Raw genomic sequence first — 21,003 nt, 5'->3', positions numbered from 1 at the left:
TTTCCATGCGGTTGGGGGGAGTCCAGAACTAGAGGGCATAGGTTTAGAGTGAGGGGGGAAAGATTTAAAAGGCACATAAGGGGCAACATTTTCACACAGAGTGTGGTGCATGTATGGAATGAGCTGCCGGAGGAAGTGGTGGAGACTGGTATAATTACATTTAAAAGGCATCTGGATGTGTATATGAATAGGAAACGCTTAGAGGGATATGGACCAAGTGCTGGCAAATGGGAGAAGATTAATTTAGGATATCTGGTTGGCATGGATGAATTAGACTAATGGGTCTGTTTCTGCATTGCACATTTTCATGACTCTACAACTCCACTACTATTATACCACTAGCCAAAATCCTGCTCCTCTAAAACTGTCTGGATATGAAAAGGTAATGGAAATTGAAGGTAAGAGAAAGGAATCACCTGGACACTACTTACCAATCAGGATCTCTTCTGTCGAAGACATCACTTTTGAGCTTGTGATGTCACCAAGTGCTGTACCCATGACCCTTGTCGTGAAATAGATCAAGGTAGGGCTGCTACTCAAAACTAGTCCCAAAATGCCCCATGCTCAAGGTTTTATCTGACCCAGTTACTGTCCCCTCCCTTTGGCCTCTCTGGGTCTGGTTTCCAGCTACTGATCAAAGTAAGGCTGCTACTCTAAACTAGCAGCCATTGTGGCTGTGTTGACTTCTTCCAGAATCATCCTCAATCACTTGTAATGAGCGCACTATGTTGGATGCTCTTTATCCAGCTGAGCACCAGTGCTTACAATCCTCTTCTCAGTCATAGTGACTAAGCCAACTTCTCCCAAAATCCTCCTCGGTTGCTTCTGACTGGCATTGCCTGCTTTGATTTAACTTATTATCATCACATGTACTGAGATACGGTGAAAAGTATTGTTTTGTGTCCTATCTAGACAAATCATACCTTACATAAATACATCAGGGTAATAGAATAAAATGTAGCATTTAAGTGTTACAGCTACAGAGATGGTGCAGAGAAAGATCAATTCTCATATATGAAGAATCAATTTAGAAGTCTGATAACAACAGGGAAGAAACTGTTCTTGGTACATGTTTTCTAACATTTGTATCTTCTGCTTGATGGAAGAGGGGGAAAGAGGGTATAATTGGGTTGAGAAGGGTCATTGATTATGTTGGGTGCTCTCCTGAGGCAGCAGAAGTTGAAGACTGGGTCAATGGAAGGATGTCTGATTTTCATGAATGGACTGGGCTGCGTTGGCAATTCTTGCAGTCTTCGGCACAGCAATTTGCCATACCAAGCTGTGGCAGATCAGGATAGGATGCTTTCTATGTCGCATCTATAAAAATTGCTAAGAGTGATAGTGGACATACAGATATCCTATCTGGAACCACGACATATTGGGGAACATAGCCTAGGGTCAGGTCACTACAATTGAATCTTGTATCTATGGCTTCCTGTTCATGACCCCTCAACAATTAGTAAATCTATAGTATCTATCTTGTTTCATTCTACTATATCCTCATCAATTAACAGAGATCTGACTACAAATCCATTATCAAGCTCTCAGCTCTTAGATCTAGATGTAATGACAACATATGGTAATATCTAATAGATCATTTAGATTCATTAGTCACTGTTTAAGTGTGTTGGTAAGTTTGTGGGCAACCATGATGCCAAGCCTTTTGCTGAGATTTATTTTTATCATTGATAGTCACAGGTGAGGTACCTGAAGACTGGAGGTTGGCTAATGTGCTGCCATTGTTTAAGAAGGGTGGTAAGGACAAGCCAGAGAACTATAGACCAGTGAGCCTGACATCGGCGGTGGGCAAGTTGTTGGAGGGAATCCTGAGGGACAGGATGTACATGTATTTGGAAAGGCAAGGACTGATTAGGGATACTCAACATGGCTTTGTGCATGGGAAATCATGTCTCACACACTTGATTGAGTTTTTTGAGGAAGTAACAAAGAGGATTGATGAGGACAGAGCGGTAGATGTGATTTATATGGACTTCAGTAAGGTGTTCGACAAAGTTCCCCATGAGAGATTGATTAGCAAGATTAGATCTTGGGAGAACAGGGAGAACTAGCCATTTGAATACAGAACTGGCTCAAAGGTAGAAGACAGAGGGTGGTGGTGGAGGGTAGTTTTTCAGACTGGAGGCCTGTGACCAGTGGAGTGCCACAAGAATCAGTGCTGCGTCCACTACTTTTCATCATTTATATAAATGATTTGGATGCGAGCATAAGAGGTACAGTTAGTAAGTTTGCAAATGACACCAAAAGTGGAGGTGCAGTGGACAGCAAAGAGGGTTACCTCTGATTACAACAGGATCTGGACTAGATGGGCCAATGGGCAGAGAAGTGGCAGATGGAGTTTAATTCAGATAAATGCGAGGTGCTGCATTTTGGGAAAGCAAATCTTAGCAGGACTTATACACTTAATGGTAAGGTCCTAGGGAGTGTTGCTGAACAAAGAGACCTTGGAGTGCAGGTTCATAGCTCCTTGAAAGTGGAGTCGCAGGTAGATAGGACAGTGAGAAGGCGTTTGGTATGCTTTCCCTTATTGGTCAAAGTATTGTACAGGACAGTGGTTAGATCACTGTTGTAATATTACGTGCAATTCTGGTCTCCTTCCAATTGGAAAGATGTTGTGAAACTTGAAAGGGTCCAGAAAAGATTTACAAGGATGTTGCCAGGGTTGGAGGATTTGAGCTCTAGGGAGAAGCTGAACAGTTTGGGGCTGTTTTCCCTGGAGCGTCGGAGGCTGAGGGGTGACCTTATAGAGGTTTAAAAAATTATGAGGGTCATGGATAGGGTAAATAGACAAAGTCTTTTCCCTGGGGTCGGGGAGTCCAGAACTAGAGGGCATAGGTTTAGGGTGAGAGGGGAAAGATAAAAGAGAGACCTAAGGGGCAACGTTTTCATGCAGAGGGTGGTACGTGTATGAAATGAGCTACCAGAGGAAGTGGTAGAGGCTGGTACAATTGCAACATTTAAGAGGCATTTGGATGGGTATATGAATAGGAAGGGTTTGGAGGGTTATGGGCCGGGTGCTGGCAGGTGGGACTAGATTGGGTTGGGCTATCTGGTTGGCATGGATGGGTGGACCAAACGGCCTGTTTCCATGCTGTACATCTCTATGACTCTATCTGAAAGTCATTTCTGATATGTCTTTAATGTAAGGTAATATGGCTATAGATTTTGGTTGCGTTGTGTCTGGTTGCTTGGGTTTGTTTCTGAGGGATCGGCGGATTGTGTTTATTGGGTACCAGGTTTTCTTGATAACATTATACATATTTTTTTCTTCTGCTTTTTGTAGTTCTTGGGTGCTGTAGTGTGATGTAGCTCATTGAACTAATTCTCACCCATCTTAAGAAACCAAGACGTATAAATAGAGAGGAGATACATACCACCAGCACTTCACTGGAGACTCTCAGATGATATTACCTAGTATAGTGACAAAATGTCTGAAAACAAACCTTCAAGCTCAGTGAGCTAACTTACATACTTACCTATGGATATGCCAAGGTCCCTTTGATCTACAAGACTTTCCAGGGGTCCTACTAATCACAGCATAATCCCTTGCCTTGCAAGTCCTCCCCAAGTCCAATACCTGAGATTTTTCTGATTTATTTTAATTTGCCATAGCTCTGCCCCATCTGACTAGTCCATTAGTATTCTCCAGCCATTTATGACTTTCCTCCTCACTATTTACCATTATACCAATCTTTGTGTCATTTGTGAATTGTTTGATCATATGTTCATAATATTTACATGAAGGTAGTCTACACACAGCAAGGGACTCAGCATTGAAAACTGTTGGTAAAAACAATGACTGCAGATGTTGAAAATCAAATACTGGATTAGTGGTGCTGGAAGAGCACAGCAGTTCAGGCAGCATCCAACGAGCAGCGAAATCAACGTTTCGGGCAAAAGCCCGTTGTACCACCAGTTTCCAGTCACAAAAACACCCTTTGAACATTATCTTTTGCCTTCTGCCACTGTCAATTTTAGATCCAATTTGCCAAATTGGCCTTGGCAAATCCCATTGGCTCTTAGCCAGCCTATCATGAAAGGCCTTATAAAAAGCTTACTGAAGTCCACATAATTTCCATCAATTGAACTATCCTCATCTTCACACCTAGTAGACTTCTTCAGAAAATGCTATCAAATTGTTAGACATAATCTCCCCATGAAAAACTAAGCTTTCCTTAAACAATGCCTCTCCAAATGGAAATGAATTTTGAACACCTTTAAGGCGGCCAACTCCACAAGCTCCCCCTCACTATGTTAGTTTCTTTTCACACTTCACACACGCCCACCTTGATGTATAACTGCATCATTTTACATCGTGAAAACTCATGCAAAGCATTCATTAAGGACAGTACTCTTCAGGGTCCACATACAGACTACCTCTATGGTCCCTAATAAGCTCTACTCTTTCCCTAGCTATTTTCTTGTTTTTGAAATGTTAACAAAAAATCCTTGGGTTCTACTTTATTATAGCCTTCAATCTTTTCTCATGCACTCTCTTAGCTTTCCTAAATTTGCTTTCTAGACCCCACTTGCATTTTTTATTTTCTTTTAGGGACTTTGCCATATTGAGCCCTATCTGCCAGAAGCTTCTTTTTCTTACTCCTAACTTTTAAGTCCCTTGACATCAAGGATTCTCTGGTCTTGGTCCAAGCCTTTATCTTTATGGGAACATATTTGCCCTGTACTCTGGCTACTTCCCCCTTGAATGTCTCCCATTGCTCTGACAGATATTTATGGAAGTAACTGTTCTCAGTCCATTTGAGCCAAATTGTGTTTATCTTAGCAAAATTATCTTTTCCCCAGTTTAGAATTTTTCTTCCTGGCCTATGCTTACCCTTTTCCAAAATGCTCTAACACTTCCAGCCTCACGTCAGAGTATTAGGTCCAGAAGCTCCCTTGTTGCATTCTGGTTAAAAAAGGTTCTCCTGCATGCAATTTAATAATTTTGCTCCCTCCCTATCTTGCAAACTTAAATAATCGTAATTAATATTTGGTTAGTTAAAATCTCCACCCCCGCCCTGTTATAGCCTTATATGTCTTATTGCTAATTGCTCTTATGTGAAAGTAAGTTATAGTTAAAATCATTTTCAACAGTCATACTCATTATCCGAAGTAACTAATGCACCTTTGAAAATGGCCTTTTTTTTCTCCTACCCTCTTGATTTCAAGAGATGTGGACTTGAGAAAGAAGCTGGAGATTAGAAATAAAACAGTTATAAACCCTGAAGTCAATTTGGAGTGGGTTGTTGTGCATTTTGGGGCAGCAAAACATCTGATTCCCTTTAAGCAGGAGATTGAATAGTTTTAACTCCTGGAAATCATTAACATTTATTGACACTGACTCCTTCCTCAGATGGTTGGGGGACTGCTGAAAGCCTGTGAATTTCGTTTATGATAGAGAAAGTAAGGTTTATTGTGGGGCTGAGGATTCAATACTGGTGAATTTGTGTGATGCCCAAAAGTGTAAGGTGGATGATCAAGGTGTTGTTGCGGGCTCAGAAGCAGCACTCTGGCTCTTCTTGATGCAGAAGGAACCTTTAGAAGTGAAGTTTGTTTTAATTTTTAAAGACTCATGAACACTAGCTTTAGCTGGTGATCTCAAGACTGAGCAGCCTACAGTCAGTCTATGGTTAAAATTAGTAGCCCAATGATGTCAGAAAGATGTGACTTTGCAGTTTAAATGTACTTCTGTGGTGGAAAGCCTTTCAGTATGGCATTCACACAAATTAAATCATGGGGTTTTAGCCTTTGGAGATGATGTTGGGAATTTAAAATCATCCCCATAGAGCTTCCTCAAATGGATGTCACTGATATATACCACCATATAAATTAGAGATCATGTAAAACCATTTTACGTATTCCCAAATTTTAAAGCATCCATGAAGATCATCTCCCTCATCTTACAGAAAATCTTTCTGCTTTGTACCCTGAAAACAATAAGTCTCTTGAAAATTGTGAACATCCAAGATATATGCACCCAATTAATCTTCTCTTTATTGTTTAATATTGATGAGGAGGTGCCTGTGTTGGACTGGGGTGGACAAAGTTAAAAATCACACAACACCAGGTTAAAGTCCAACAGGTTTACTTGGAAGTACTAGCTTTCGAAGCGCTGCTCCTTTGACAGGTTTATAGCAGAATTTCTGGGTCTTATGATCCTGCCCCACTAGCTACCTGACAAAGGAACAGCGCTCCGAAAGCTAGTACTTTCAAATAAACCTGTTGGACTATAACCAGGTGTGACCTTTAACTTGGTTTAATATTGCAAGTGGGATTCAAACTTTTCAGTGAAAATATATGCTATACATTCAAAGAATAACAATTAGTTAGAATGAAACTGTTGATTACATTGCTGATGGACATGCAAGCAAAATTTATTTCCAAAGATACAATGTTTTGCAGGTACAGGAAGAGAAACATATCTTTACAACAGCAGTTTGGTTGGTGTACAGAGATGCCAGTTACAGTAGTTCCTGAATTTTGTATGAATCAAAAAAGACATCGCCTTGTTCACACTGCAACTGAAACTGTGGCATAATCCCACTAATCTTTATAATTCTAATTACTTTATAATAATTGCAGATGTTCAACTGCAAGTAATCATGAAGTTGAATTATTCATAAATCACAATTGTTAAATGTAAAAAAACCCTGAGTTTGTAACTGGCTTTCCAGTTGTTTTCTTGAAATTGTTTATTGGTAAGATTAAAAATGGTTTTACTAGCATCTTAGGGGGGAGAAAGAAAAGTTAACAAATACCTCTGAAGGGCAGGAGCCAATTCATTGCAGTGTGAACAGGACACATTGCCTTAACTCTCAAAAACAACTGCAGGTGCCTTACAGATATAACAGGTCATCAAGACATTGTGCCCATACATTTGAACAGTACAGTGTTTCAAAAGGATAAGGAATTAACTGAGCATTAAGACTGAGCTTTACAGCATTGTCATTTCAGACTTGTAAAGAACACAAGCCTTCATAATTACAACACTGATATTATTTGTCAACCTTCCTTCTATTCCCATTATTATTACAGCCAAAATCTGAAACATTTTAACAACTAAATTTCATTGTGCACCAGTTTCTTACCTAACCATGCCAAGAAATGTAAATTTATCTTTATAATTTTACCAAGGTTCTGATTAGAGAACAGGCAGTGTACCAACCTATAACTGTCTTTTATTTCATTCAAAGGTACACCCTGGCTCCTCTATAATACAGATTTATTACTAACGATTAATTTTACTGACAGTAGTCATCAATCCCTTGGATATGTAAAAATTTGGCTAAGCAAGCTTTACAGAAAAATCTAGAAGCTTTTTTTGGACAAATGCCAGTATAATCTTAAACCAGAATATTCAGTGAGATCTTGTTGGCAGGTATGACGAGTTAGTCAATATTTACAATGATTTAACTCACTAATCTTACAATTTTTAAATATAAATTTAAAGTTGTGTGTGTTGAGTGGGATCCATGGCACGCACATGAACACTTGGCAAGCAGAACCAAGAAAGGGGTAGCTCCCTATTTGAGTTATCATCATGAAATTTTATATTCAAGTAGTAATCACCAGCATACAGGAATAGGAGAGCTCCACTGCAAACACATTCTTCAGTTGATTTCACCTGAAAAATAAAATAAAAAAGTAAAATGCAATTTCACAGAAAAACCCATAATATAAAACAGGAACCGTTCATCATCAGACAAATAGACAGTTCCTAACAAGGACAGACCAGTATACAGAGTTTTCAACCCTTGTGCTTTTGTGTCTGTGATTCCATCAACAGACACTATGCAATAAGGCAAGCCATTTATCCCAGGGCACAAAATCAATAACTGACACTGATCTCATTGATCTTTTCATTCTTGTTTGTGGCATATTGTGCAAGAACCTTTTCAGAGCATGTGGTAGAAAATAGGTTTACACTTTAGAAACTATGTACTCTGCATTAACCCATGTTTTATTTAACAACAATTGGTTCATGAATATTATTATTTTTTTTTAAAAAATCAATGAACAGATCTAGTGTTTCTGTTTGTGTCTAGTTACACTTTAAACCACACTACAAAGTTTCTAACGCACTTCATACTTTAATACTAAATGTCTAATTCATCTTGCACATTGTTTTTGGAAAAAATAAAAAGCAAGTTCAACTGACATAGATTACAATTAAAACACTCATCTAAAAGTGTAAGAGTTTACTGTGTGTGAAATCTACAAATAAAAATGAAATGTATACTAAACATTTTGAAAAGAAAATTAGAGCATGCTGCAATCACAAGTTAAATATTAAAATTTGATGCAAGTCGGATGACGCCTTGTTAATCTATCTGACAACATTGATTATATTAAATGTTAGGTGCCATGGTTATGGGGACTCTGCTAACTGAAATAGGATGAACTTAATACAAATCTAATGGGAATTTACTGTGTACAGTTCAAAACACATGCAATCATGCACTTTCCAAAGAAAACACCAAAAGAATATTTGAAACTTGACTGCGGAGAGACAAGAACAAAAAGGAAAATGCCGAGTCACTATAAACTTATGACATTTTTTAACACTATTAAATAAAGGAACAGAAATAATAAAATAAAAAGGTGCAGTTTCTTGAATAGAAACAAAGTGTTACAGAAACTCAGGAGGTCTGGGAGGATCTGTGACAGAAGCAAACTTAATGCTTTGAGTCCAACACAACTTTTCTTCCAAGTTCCCCAGATGTCACTAGATCAGATGTGTTTAACTAGCACGTAATATTTTTATGTCAGATCCCCAAACATTCACAATACTTTCTTTTCAGGTCGTGTTTCTTCATAATTACTACTCATGCTGTGCCTATACTCTAACGCAATTGTTTGAACCAGTCCTAAATTCACCCCCCTCTCTTCCCCCCCCTCAATCAAGCACAGCCCATAAAATTACACCAGATTGCCACTCTTAAATACTTCATGGAATGCTTTTTAATAGATAGAAAAATAAAGAAATGTGAATGCTCTCTTACTCTGCCTAATTACATTGGCTCATGGAAGACATTATGTATGTAACTATGCATATTAATTTTAATCAGGAAATTGAAATGCAAACTAATTTTAAATGCATTTTAGGCACAATTTTCTGACTGCTTTAAAACATAAACTTTATCCCAGCAGTGGCAGTAATTTGCTTTGGAAATAGAAAGATCTTAAGGTAGCAACTGATGCTAGGTCCTGATGTTAACTTCTCTGACAGAAATGGGGGAAAGCACAAACAAATTTTGGAGAGCAAATTCTTGCACTGAAGAAGGGCTCATGCCCGAAACATCAATTCTCCTGCTCCTTGGATGCTGCCTGACCTGCTGTGCTTTTCCAGCAACACATTTTCAGCTCTGACCTTTGATAAAGGCAATTTTGATGACATCCTGGGCTACCAAATATAACAGGCTTTCCTTACATGCACATATGCAGGGCCTCTTTTGGACCGTCTTCCAAGATTGGTTTGGACTCATACTAGGTATGGAGCTACCTCTGCTTCAGTTTATCAGCAGCTGCTCAACTCTAAGCAATAGTTAACATTAAAAAAAGTTTTTTTTTAAAAAATCGCTGTGTAGCTAGTAACAGTAGTTTTCCCAGACTCCACAGTCCTCACAATTGTCTTCCTTCACCTTTGTTGCTCTAACATACGCCTCTTCTGCATTCCACCCTGTGGGTTAAGTCAGGCCGAGGTATTCTGCCAAATATTCAACATATAAAATGCATGAGTTCCTTGTGATGGTCCTACAGTTCATGAAACAATATTACTGAGATATGAAGAGAAAGTTTCAGGTGGCAGGCCTCCAGGAAAGGGGAATTGAGTTATGCCACTTATTGTGGATGTCAGAATGGGCTATAACCAACTTCTTGCCTTTCAATATGATCTCAAACTTCAGCAGTAATGTAAGGGTAGTACATATAAAGTCATTTTAATGTTTTAATGTTTTACATACTCTAGTCAGATCAAACTGTGTGACTGTGACTTGGTTTGGTCACAGGCTCACATTAGAAACAATTTAATGCTGATCTAGAGAAAAGTCAGTATTCTGATCCTGAATGCCAGATTATTATTAAATTCTAAGAAAGTGCATTACTCAGTCTTGACATAAAATTACTTTGGCAAGTTGAATCCAGAATTGGCTTAGTGGCAGGGGATGGAGTGTGGAGATAAAAGGCGTTTGTGAGACTGGAACCTGGTGTGCACTGGGATCAGTGCTGGGTCCCTTATTGTTTTATATATCAAAACAATATAGATAAGAATGATGGATAAGCAAGTTTGCAGATGACACAAAGATTGGCCAACAGTGGCAGATGGAACTTAACCTTGGTAAATGTAAGGTGACGCTTTTTGGATGAAGTAACAAGACAAGGGAATACTCAATGAATGGCAGGACACTAAGGAGGTTACAGGAACAGAGAGATCTTGCAGTGCTTGACCAGAGATCAGAGAAGGTGACAGGACATATTAAATTGTATAGGTAAGGCAACATACATGATGCTTGCCTTTATTAGTGTAAGCATAGATTATAAGAGCAGAGAGGTTATGTACAGAACTTTGGTTAGATTACAGTTGGATTACTGTCTGTAGTTCTAGTCACCGCACTGTAAGAAGGATGATTGCACTAGAGGGCATGCAGCGGAGTGTCACCGGAATGTTACAAAAACAAAAGTTGCTGGGAAAGCTCAGTTATCTAGCAGCATCTATGGAGAGAAATCAGATTTAACCTTTTGGGTCCAGTGACCCTTCTTCAGAGCAGGACCTGAAACTGAGCCAAAATGTTTATTCCAATTTCTCTCTACAGATGCGGTCAGACCTGCTGAATATTTTCCAGGATCCATAGTACTTTTGGTTTTTAACATGATGTTGTCTGGAATAGAGCATTTCAGCTATGAAGAAAGGCTGGATAAGCTTGGGTTGTCTTCTTTGGAGCAACAGAGGTTGAGGCGAGACCTGTTAGAGGTATGTAAGTTTATGAGGGGCATGTATATAAAGTTATGAGGACCGGGTGAATAGAAAGTAGCTATTTCCATTAGTTGAAAGGCCAATAACAAGGGGCCATCATTTTAAAGTGGAAGATAGGAGGTTTAGAGGGAATTTGAAGAAAACCTTTTCACTTAGAGGCTGATGGGGGGACTGGAATGCACTGTCTGGGAGGGTGCCTAAGGTGGAAAATCTCACAACCATTAATTGCTGAACTTGGATGAACACTTGAGTATCACAACGTTCAAGGCTATGGGTCTATTGCAGAAAAGGAGGACTAATGTAGTATATTTTTGACAGTACAGACTTAATGGGCTAAAGAGTCTCTTCTGTACTTTATGATTCTATGATTAAAGAAGGGAACACAGTACAGAATATTCATGCTGGAGCACTATTTAAAGATAAGCCATTTACCTCTGCTCAGAAGGTCAGTAACAGAATTCATCACAAGACAAATTCAAACAAAGTTTAATGTTTAATTGATATTCAAAATGGAGGCCAAATTCATGAAATCAGATGGCATGGTGGACTACTGTAGGAATTCGTAGGTGGATGAGTTCAGTTGGGCTAAGTTGTCTCTTTCATGTAACATTATGTATATGATTAAGCTTTATGCAATTTCAAATAGTCTTCTACAGCAGACAATGTAAAAGACCTCACCTAATCATGGTAATGTTATTTGTTGTTCGTTACATTTACCCTTACATTTTGAGGGCTTCAAACCTTTGGCATCGCAAATTGCTAAAATGTGACCTGATTGAAGAACGATGAAATTAACAATCCAAGTACAGAGAAGGAAGTGTATATACAGGGACAGAAAGAGAGAACAAACATGGACATGAGGGAGAAATAGAAGCTGAAGGAAGAAGATTCCAAACATATAATAGTTAATTTCAGTCTATAGAGTTGATGAGTGGTAATTAAAACTTCTCACAAAGTAAAGAGTATTTAAGTTGAAGTGGACAAAACATAACTTCCTTTAGAAAGTTCAGTACACATCTACTGTACAAAATATAGCAGCTTCATACTATTTAATCCAATTAAATGGTGAACCAGAGAGTTTATTCTGTTTTTGTGCAGCTAATAGTATTAACTGCACATTTGCCCTTGCTTGAAGCTGCTCTAGCATCTGTGCCTAAGTAATAGATTTCATGAGCCTCCCAGTTATTTTGGCTGATAATGATGGATGAATGTACAAGTTGAAAGTCATGCCTAGCCATCAAAATACCACTGACACAGCAAGATAAATAGTGTATTAATTGACATCATACACCAAAAAACATCTTACACTGTAAAGTAGTTGTACTAATTTATTGCTATGCAATAACCTACTGGTATTATGGCAAAAACATCTGCTGTTAAGGTTAAATCACAGTATCTTTATAAGAAAAGTTTACTTTACAAAGGAAGAAGAACAAATAACATGAATAAAGAAATAAATTTAGTGTCATTTATATCACAAATTAACAGGATGATGCATTTCTAGTGGTTTATCTCATTTTATTTTTAAAAAATGATTTCTGAATATGATATAAAGAAAAGGAGGACTACGACAAAGATGCCTGGCTAAAATTGGTTCATTACAGTTGGATGAGTGGGGATCTAACACAGAATAATTCATTCAAAAAATGGCAGAACAATCAGTAAACCAGCAGTGGGAGATAATTAAACATAAGAGGGATGATAAATATATTCTGACAAGTAAAAGTCAGGGTTTTGTTTGTAAATAAAGATATTGGAATTAAAAGTCACATTTTAAAAATATAGGTTTCTGATAAATGTAGGAGTCTGACACTAAAGGAAAGTCAGGAATTATGAAATGTTTTGGAAGACAGTAGAACAAGTAATTACAACAGAAAACTGGTGGACAAAACAAAGAGAATTAATAAACATTTCAAAAGGATATTCCTGGAATCAGTAGTGAAATTTTGAAATGAAACGACAAGTTTGCTGTTGAGGGAAAAACAATCAAAGAAATATTCAAATCAAGTTTCTACAGAGGAAAGTGAACATATAACCAAAGAAGCACTAAGGAGGATGTAAGAGCTAGAACTGCAGATAAGTTTCCAAAAGAAAGCTCGATCAAAATGTTAATAGCACTGAAAAGCAAGCTGAGATCATAGGCATTCCACTAGAGGAGTTGGACAAAGATAATTGAAGAAAAAAGTAAAATTATAATTTGTGGGTGGCACGGTGGCACAGTGGTTAGCACTGCTGCCTCACAGCGCCAGAGATCCGGGTTCAATTACCGCCTCAGGCGACTGACTATGTGGAGTTTGCACATTCTCCCAGTGTCTGCGTGGATTTCCTCTGGGTGCTCCGGTTTCCTCCCACAGTCCAAAGATGTGCAGGTCAGGTGAATTGGCCATGCTAAATTGCCCATAGTGTTAGGTGTAGGGGTATGAGTGGGTTGCGCTTCGGCGGGTCGGTGTGGATTTGATGGGCCGAAGGGCCTGTTTCCACACTGTAGGTAATTTAATCGAATTATCTAAATATTTGAATATTAGTTCAATTTGGACTAATATAACTATATTATCCAACCTTGTTCAAAAAAGTGTGATTATATTGATAACACCTTTTTGCCCCTTCATCATCCCTTACCCATGTGACTTCTGAGGTTTGTGTGTTACCTGATCAAAATGCCCTGGGGTACTGGCTTGGAAATCAAGCCCCACTATTCCCAGAGTAGTCACAAGTTGAAAATTTGATTCAACTACCAAACTGACCAATTCGATTTAACTGCTTAATTTAGGTTAACAGCATATGCATACAGCAGGTTTTCATTAACAAGAAAATAACTATTTATTGTAATCAAACTATTTTGAGCCAGTGGGAAAAAACAAACATGATTTGTCAACTTATAACTCCATAAAGTAAACTCTCCCCTTTTTAAAACCGTTTTCATACATATACAACACACAAAGAAACAACACAAGGATATTAAGGCTGTAAAAAGTTAAAAAGTCTGGGAGAAACTGTTTGATAAAACCAATCCAGACCAAAGGAGTGAATGAGTTATAAAGTCATAGAGAAGTTCAGCAAGGAAACAGACCCTTCGGTCCAACCCGTCCATGTCAACCAGATATCCCAACCCAATCTAGTCCCACCTGCCAGCACCCGGCCCATATCCCTCCAAACCCTTCCTATTCATATACCCATCCAAATGCCTCTTAAATGTTGCAATTGTACCAGCCTCCACTACTTCCTCTGGCAGCTCATTCCTTACATGTACCATTTTCTGTGTGAAAATGTTTCCCCTTAGGTCTCTTTTATATCTTTCCCCTCTCACCCTAAACCTATGCCCTCTAGTTCTGGACTCATCCACCCCAGGGAAAAGACTTTCTCTATTTATCCCATCCATGCCCCTCATAACCTTGTAAACCTCTATAAGGTCACCCCTTAACCTTTGCGCTCCAGGGAAAACAGTCCCAGCCTATTCAGCCTCTCCATATAACTCAACTCCTCCAACCCTGGCAATATCCTTGTAAATGCTTTCTGAACCCTTTCAAGTTTCACAACATCTTTCAAGGAGCTATGAACCTGCTCTCCAAGGTCTCTTTGTTCAGCAACATGCCCTAGGACCTTACCATTAAGTGTACAAGTCCTGCTAAGATTTGCTTTCCCAAAATACAGCACCTCGCATTTATCTGAATTAAACTCCATCTGTCACTTCTCAGCCCATTGGCCCATTTGATCAAGATCCTGTTGTAATCTGAGGTAACCTTCTTCGCTGTCCACTACACCTCCAATTTTGGCGTCATCTGCAAACTTATTAACTATACCTCTTATGCTCGCATCCAAATCATTTATGTAAATGACAAAAAGTAGAGGACCCAGCTCCGATCCTTCTGGCACTCCACTGGTCACAGGCCTCCACTCTGAAAAACAACCCTCCACCACCACCCTCTGTCTTCTACTTTTGAGCCAGTTCTGTATCCAAATGGCTAGTTCCCCCTGTATTCCGTGAGATCAAACCTTGCTCACCAGTGTCCCATGGGGAACCTTGTTGAACGCCTTACTGAAGTCCATATAAATCACATCTACTCCTCTGCCCTCATCAATCCACTTTGTTACTTCTTCAAAAAACTCAATCAAGTTTGTGAGAAATGACTTCCCACGTACAAAGCCATGTTGACTATCCCTAATCAGTCTTTGCCTTTCCAAATAAATGTACATTCTGTCCCTCAGGATTCCCTCCAACAATTTGCCCACCACTGAGGTCAGGCTCACTGGTCTATAGTTCCCTGGCTTGTGCTTATCACCCTTCTTAAACAGTGGCAGCAACATCCAACCTCCAGTCTTCCAGCACCTCACCTGTGACTATTGATGATACAAATATCTCAGCAAGAGGCCCAGCAATCACTTCTCTAGCTTCCCACAGAGTTCTCGGGTACACCTGATCAGGTCCTGGGGATTTATCCACCTTTATGCATTTCAAGACATCCAGCACTTCCTCCTCTGTAATATGGACATTTTGCAAGGTGTCACCATCTATTTCCCTATATTTTATACCTTTCACATCCTTTTCCACAGTTCTTTTCTTTATGCTTCCTTTCAGTTCTTTGTTAATAAGACAAAGCTGTTTGCAGACTATGTCTTTCATACACTGGTTGAGAATTTACTTTTCAATGTCTCTGAAAGTGTTTTTTCACCTCTTCCCTTTGAACAGGCAATTTGCAGAGAGCAGTTTACAGGGAAATGGTGAATGAAAATGCTAGTGGAGAATTTTCTGTCACTTCTGAGGGAGGGGGAGAGAGGGGGTGGGGGGGAGAAAGAGAGGGGGTGGGGGGGAAGAGAGGGGGTGGGGGGGAAGAGAGGGGGTGGGGGGGAAGGGGGGAGGGAGAGGGTGGGTAGAGAGAGAGAGGGTGGGGACAGAGAGAGAGAGAGAGAGAGAGAGAGAGAGAGAGTGTGGGGGGAGAGGGAGAGAGAGTGGGGGGAGAGAAAGAGGGGCGGTTGGGTTGTGTGGAAGACAGAGGGTCAGTTGGGGTGGGGGGGAGAGAGAGGTGGGGGAGAAAGAGGGTGAGAGGGTGGGGGAAGAGTGAGAGAGAGAGAGAGAGAGAGAGAGAGAGAGAGAGAGAGAGAGAGAGAGAGGGTGGGGGGGGAAGAGAGAGAGAGAGAGAGAGAGAAAGAGAGAGAGAGAGAGAGAGAAAAAGAGAGAGAGAGAGAGGGAGGGAGGGGGAGGGAGAGAGACAGACAGACTGACAGAAAGAGAAAGAGAGAGAGAGAGAGAGAGAGAGAGAGAGAGAGAGAGAAAGAAAGAGAGAAAGAAAGAGAGAAAGAAGGAGAGAGAGAAACAGGCTAGATACTTGTATTTTCTACATACAGGGCTGTAGTCATTTGCCCAAGATTGAATCATGTGGTTGTTGCTATGCTCAACAGTCCTGAGCCCACACCCACAGGTCAATTGAAAAATCAATTCAAAGACTGTCTTTGGTGAACACCATCTGACTGACACTGCTACACACACGATGTGTCCAACATCTTCCCCACAAGTTCCAGTAACTTGTTTTAAAATCCGCAAAGTTATCTTCCACATTGCTTCTTTTAACACAGTAACTTTTCCTATATCTTAGTCTACTGTGTAAAAAAATTCATTGATCTCTACACAAAAAAAGCCAATTACAGAACAAAATTACAGAGTGATTACATAAAAGTTGATGTAGATCATTATGTTGAACAGCAATGCATCAATGTACTGCAGCAATTTAAGGCTGCAACTCATCAATAAGTACTCAGAACCAGAGATGGGCATAAACACAGTGGCATCCACAAACTCTCTCTCCTGTTTTTCCTGTAAACCCTGCATATTTTGCTCTTCAAGTATTTAACTAACTTTCTTTATAGTTATCATTCAGTCTGATTCCGCAACCATTTCAGGCAGTGAATTCCAGATCATAATTTTCTCAACTGTTTCTACTCTTAGTAAAATAACCCCAGTTTCTTTAGTCTTTCCACATAATTGACAACTTTCATCCTTAGTATCAATCTCTCAAATTTGTTCTGTATGCTTTGTAAGAGTTAAATATTTCATTCAATCACAGAGTGTGGAGAATTTTGCTTTAAGTGTCAATTTTAGGCCATTATCAAAGTTCAAACCTAACCAATTAATCCCACATTTCAGAACCATTTTAAGACTTCAACTGATGTGATATAACATTCCAGGAACCTACAATAAGATTTTCAATTAGTTTTTAAAGTTATACAAAATGGCAATTTTAGATGTTGTTTTCTTAAATCAGTAATTTACCTTTGTACTATGTTATGTCTGATAATGAGTTGGGATAGAAAATAACTATTTGAAGCTATCATCTTTGGTCAAATAGTAAAAGATTTTGGAAATGAAATCCACTTTGTGTGCCAACACATAAATGGCACTAGCTGATCAGAAGCACATTACAAACCTGCCTGTGTTTTGTCTTCAATAAAAACATCAGTAAGTGTAAACTGGGAAGTTAATTTACCATCATCCAAGTTGTCTGCTTGCTCAAGATAAATTTATCCCCTCTAAATGTCAGATCTGACATTGAATAAAAATTACAATGCTCATTTGCTTCCTGGTCCAATAAAGTTCATCTGTATCTTGTCTCAACAATAGGAATTACTTTCTAAAATTTACTAACCATTTCTGAGACATCACCCTGTTGAATAAGCTTTGAGTCATCTGACAATCTATCTCCTTATGTGGCACGGTGCCATAATTGTGTTTATAATTCTGCTGTAAAGTGCCTTGGAATGCAAACAAGTACAAGTTGTTGTTATTATTATTCATAAACCACACCCTTCCTGGTAGCTACACAGAAAACAGACAGTGTATTATAATTTAGAGATGGTCTACTTACTGCATCTATGTAGAATGTATTGGATCCAATAGAGGTAACAGCATTCCCAAGGTCATTGTTGTGGACCCCATTTTGATAGTCCTGGTATGGAATGACAGTGAGGGCAAAAGGGCCGACAGTTCCCTTGCTCTGATTGGTCAGCTTCACTTCCAGGGATGTTGGGTCACCGGCCTGACACTCTACCACTACATCACAATCACAGGGCTTCCCAGCTACAAAAACATCTATAAAAGGAGAAAAGCAAAGGTCAAGGTTTATAAAAAGGTATTTACCAACTTTTGAGTTTGTACTACTATTCTAATCCTCTCCCTTCTTGCCTCTGTTCTAAAAGCATATTTAGAATGCAGTTTTACAGGTAGAGAAATTGTTTTTCTGATCCAGCTTCGAGTACCGATTGCTGTGAAATGTGATTCCCTGTCGCTGCATATACATAGTTGGCAGATGTAGGATAGTGAAGGCGGCGTTTGGTATGCTTTCCTTTATTGGTCATAGTATTGAGTACATGTTGGGAGGTCATGTTGTGGCTGTACAGGACATTGGTAAGGCCACTATTGGAATATTGCATGCAATTCTGGTCTCCCTCCTATTGGAAAGATGTTGTGAAACTTGAAAGGGTTCAGAAAAAATTTACAATGATGTTGCCAGGGTTGGAGGATTTGAACTATAGGGAGAGGCTGAACAGGCTGGGGCTGTTTTCCCTGAAGCATCGGAGGCTGAGGGGTAACATTATAGAGGTTTACAAAATTTATGAGGGGCATGGATAGGGTAAATAGGCAAAGGCTTTTCCCTGCGGTCAGGGAGTCCAGAACTAGAGGGCATAGGTTTCAGGTGAGTGGAGAAAGATATAAAAGAGACCTAAGAGGCAACGTTTTCACACAGACGGTGGTATGTGTATGGAATGAGCTGCCAGAGGAAGTGGTGCAGGCTGGTACAATTGCAACATTTAAAAGGCATTTGGATGGGTATATGAATAGGAAGCGTTTGGAGGGATATGGGCCGGGTGCTAGCAGATGGGACTAGATTGGGTTGGGATATCTGTTCGGCATGGACGGGTTGGACCAAAGGGTCTGTTTCCATGCTGTACATCTCTATGACTCTCTATGTCCCCAAAGATCACTCAGGGACTGAAACTTGACTTTTCATCTCTCCAACTGTCGCATCTGTAGAAATAAAATCAGCTAACTTGCCAAAGACTAGAACAGTGGTACATGATTCATTGCCACACTGTGTTCAAAAGGTACACCTATACAAGATGGGATAAATTATAAATTATATGTCTTATGCATATATGAACATAATACACCACAGTTTTATTGGATGGATATGTAATCTTTTCTATTAAATAAACCAAATACACTACCACGCATTATGATGTCCCTCTGCCAACTCTATCAATTGAAATAAAATTACAACCATAGATATCTACTTAATATCAATTTATCATAATTGAAATATCCTGCCAAATAAAGGTATAACTACAAAACTGGCATTGTAAGTTTGAAAAAGGCATTTAATTATTAGCACAGAATGAAGAAAATTGGGTCCAGAGAACTGGACAGATTGTCTTGGACAACAGTTGCATGAGATCGTTCAATAACAGTAAATGCTGTGAAGTTAATACACAATCATGTCTTAGAGAATATTTTCTTTGCCAGACATGATCTGCAGTATCGAATTGTCTAAATTCTTTCTTACGAAGTTACCACTATGAAACAAAAGCCTGAGGTGTAAGTGAAATGATGCATTATTTACAACATATTTAGAAAGCGAGATTGTCTTCTAGAGTAATGGTGGTTCAGTGGTTAGCACTGCTGCCTCACAGCGCTAGGGTCCCAGGTTCAATTCCAGACTTGGGTGACTGTTTGTGTGGAGTTTGCATAATCTCCCCTCGTCTGCGTGAGTTTCCTCTGGGTACTCCAGCTTCCTCCCACACTCCAAAGAGGTGCAGGTCAGGTGAATTGGCCATGCTAAATTGTCCATAGTTGTTAGATGCATTAGTCAGAGGGGGTGGGTTACTCTTGGAAGGGTTGGTGTGGACTTGTTGGGCTGAAGGGCCTGTTTCCACACTGTAGGGAATATAATCTATATTAATTTTAAATAATTAGGGACACTGATGATGTAGTACATGAAGTGGTACATGAACTGTCTCATTCACTTTTCAGAGCTCATTTTGAACCTAGCCAGAATTAAAGAGCTGAAAATCTTCTCAGACAAGCACCCTCTGTGAAACAGACAATTTTGCTTCAGACTAAGGATCAGCGATATCATGGAAAGACCATAAAATGAACTGATGCAGTTGCAATGCAGTAGTACTTGATTAGAAGATTTTCTAGGGTTGCTGTTTCTGCACATTTTTGAGGCACAGAGAGCATTACCCTCCAAGCAATCCCTCGTGCACTTGTGCGTGGTGTTACTCTACATTGGATGCCAAAATTTAAAGTGTATCGTATACCCTTGCATCAGCACCACTTGCATTGAAGATACATGTCCTCATGAAAGCAAGGAATTATTTTTTTTTACTTGCGTAATTAATCAATGATTTACCTGGAGATCAAAGCTCTCATTTCAGAGTTCAAAAACTTTCTGCATAACTACTACACTTGCAAAATATTTCAGTCAATAACAATGCTGAATAATGTAGAAGAAGCACAAGATACAAAAATAACAAAAATAAAAATAAAAACTGAAACTGAACTGAATTGGACCAGCCAAATAAATACTGTGGCTACAAGAGCAAGTCAAGGCAAGGAACACTGTGGCGAGTCAACTCATCTCCTGTGCACCACTGACACAGTATAAATCAGGAGTGTGATAGAATACTCTCCACTTGCCTGAATGTATGCTGCTCGAACAACACTCAAGAACCTCAACAGCATCCAGGATGAATCAGCCTGCTTGACTGGCACCCTTTCCACCAGAGTCCATATTCACTCACATGATCACTTAGCATATAGGCGGAAGTATGTAGCTCACTAAGGTTCCTTGACTTTCCAAACCTGTGACCTTAGTCACAAAATACATGGAAACACTGTGTGCAATTCTGTTCTCCCTCCTGTCAGAAGGACGTTGTGAAACTTGAAAGGGTTCAGAAAAGGATATTGCTAGGGTTGGAGGATTTGAGCTATAGGGAGAGGCTGAATCGGCTGGGACTGTTTT

At 39.4% G+C, this 21,003-nt stretch overlaps 1 protein-coding gene across 4 annotated transcripts in view; it reads right to left on the bottom strand.

Moving 5' to 3' along the window:
• Positions 1–6,371: 6,371 nt before the first annotated feature.
• Positions 6,372–21,003, bottom strand: part of trappc9 (trafficking protein particle complex subunit 9) — a 619,414-nt gene continuing 604,782 nt past the window's right edge. For all 4 annotated transcript variants that reach the window (XM_072570417.1, XM_072570415.1, XM_072570419.1 and 1 more), the window contains 2 exons: positions 17,848–18,071; positions 6,372–7,642 (listed from right to left, as the gene is read on the bottom strand). In XM_072570417.1, the coding sequence (XP_072426518.1) occupies positions 7,463–7,642; positions 17,848–18,071 (404 nt within the window). In that variant the 3' untranslated portion in view covers positions 6,372–7,462. The remainder of the gene's footprint in view (positions 7,643–17,847; positions 18,072–21,003) is intronic.

Source organism: Chiloscyllium punctatum, chromosome 5 (assembly GCF_047496795.1).
Source record: "Chiloscyllium punctatum isolate Juve2018m chromosome 5, sChiPun1.3, whole genome shotgun sequence".
Taxonomy (NCBI): domain Eukaryota; kingdom Metazoa; phylum Chordata; class Chondrichthyes; order Orectolobiformes; family Hemiscylliidae; genus Chiloscyllium; species Chiloscyllium punctatum.
The sequence above is the reverse complement of the archived record's forward strand: the minus strand, read 5'-3'. Positions and strand labels throughout refer to the sequence as shown.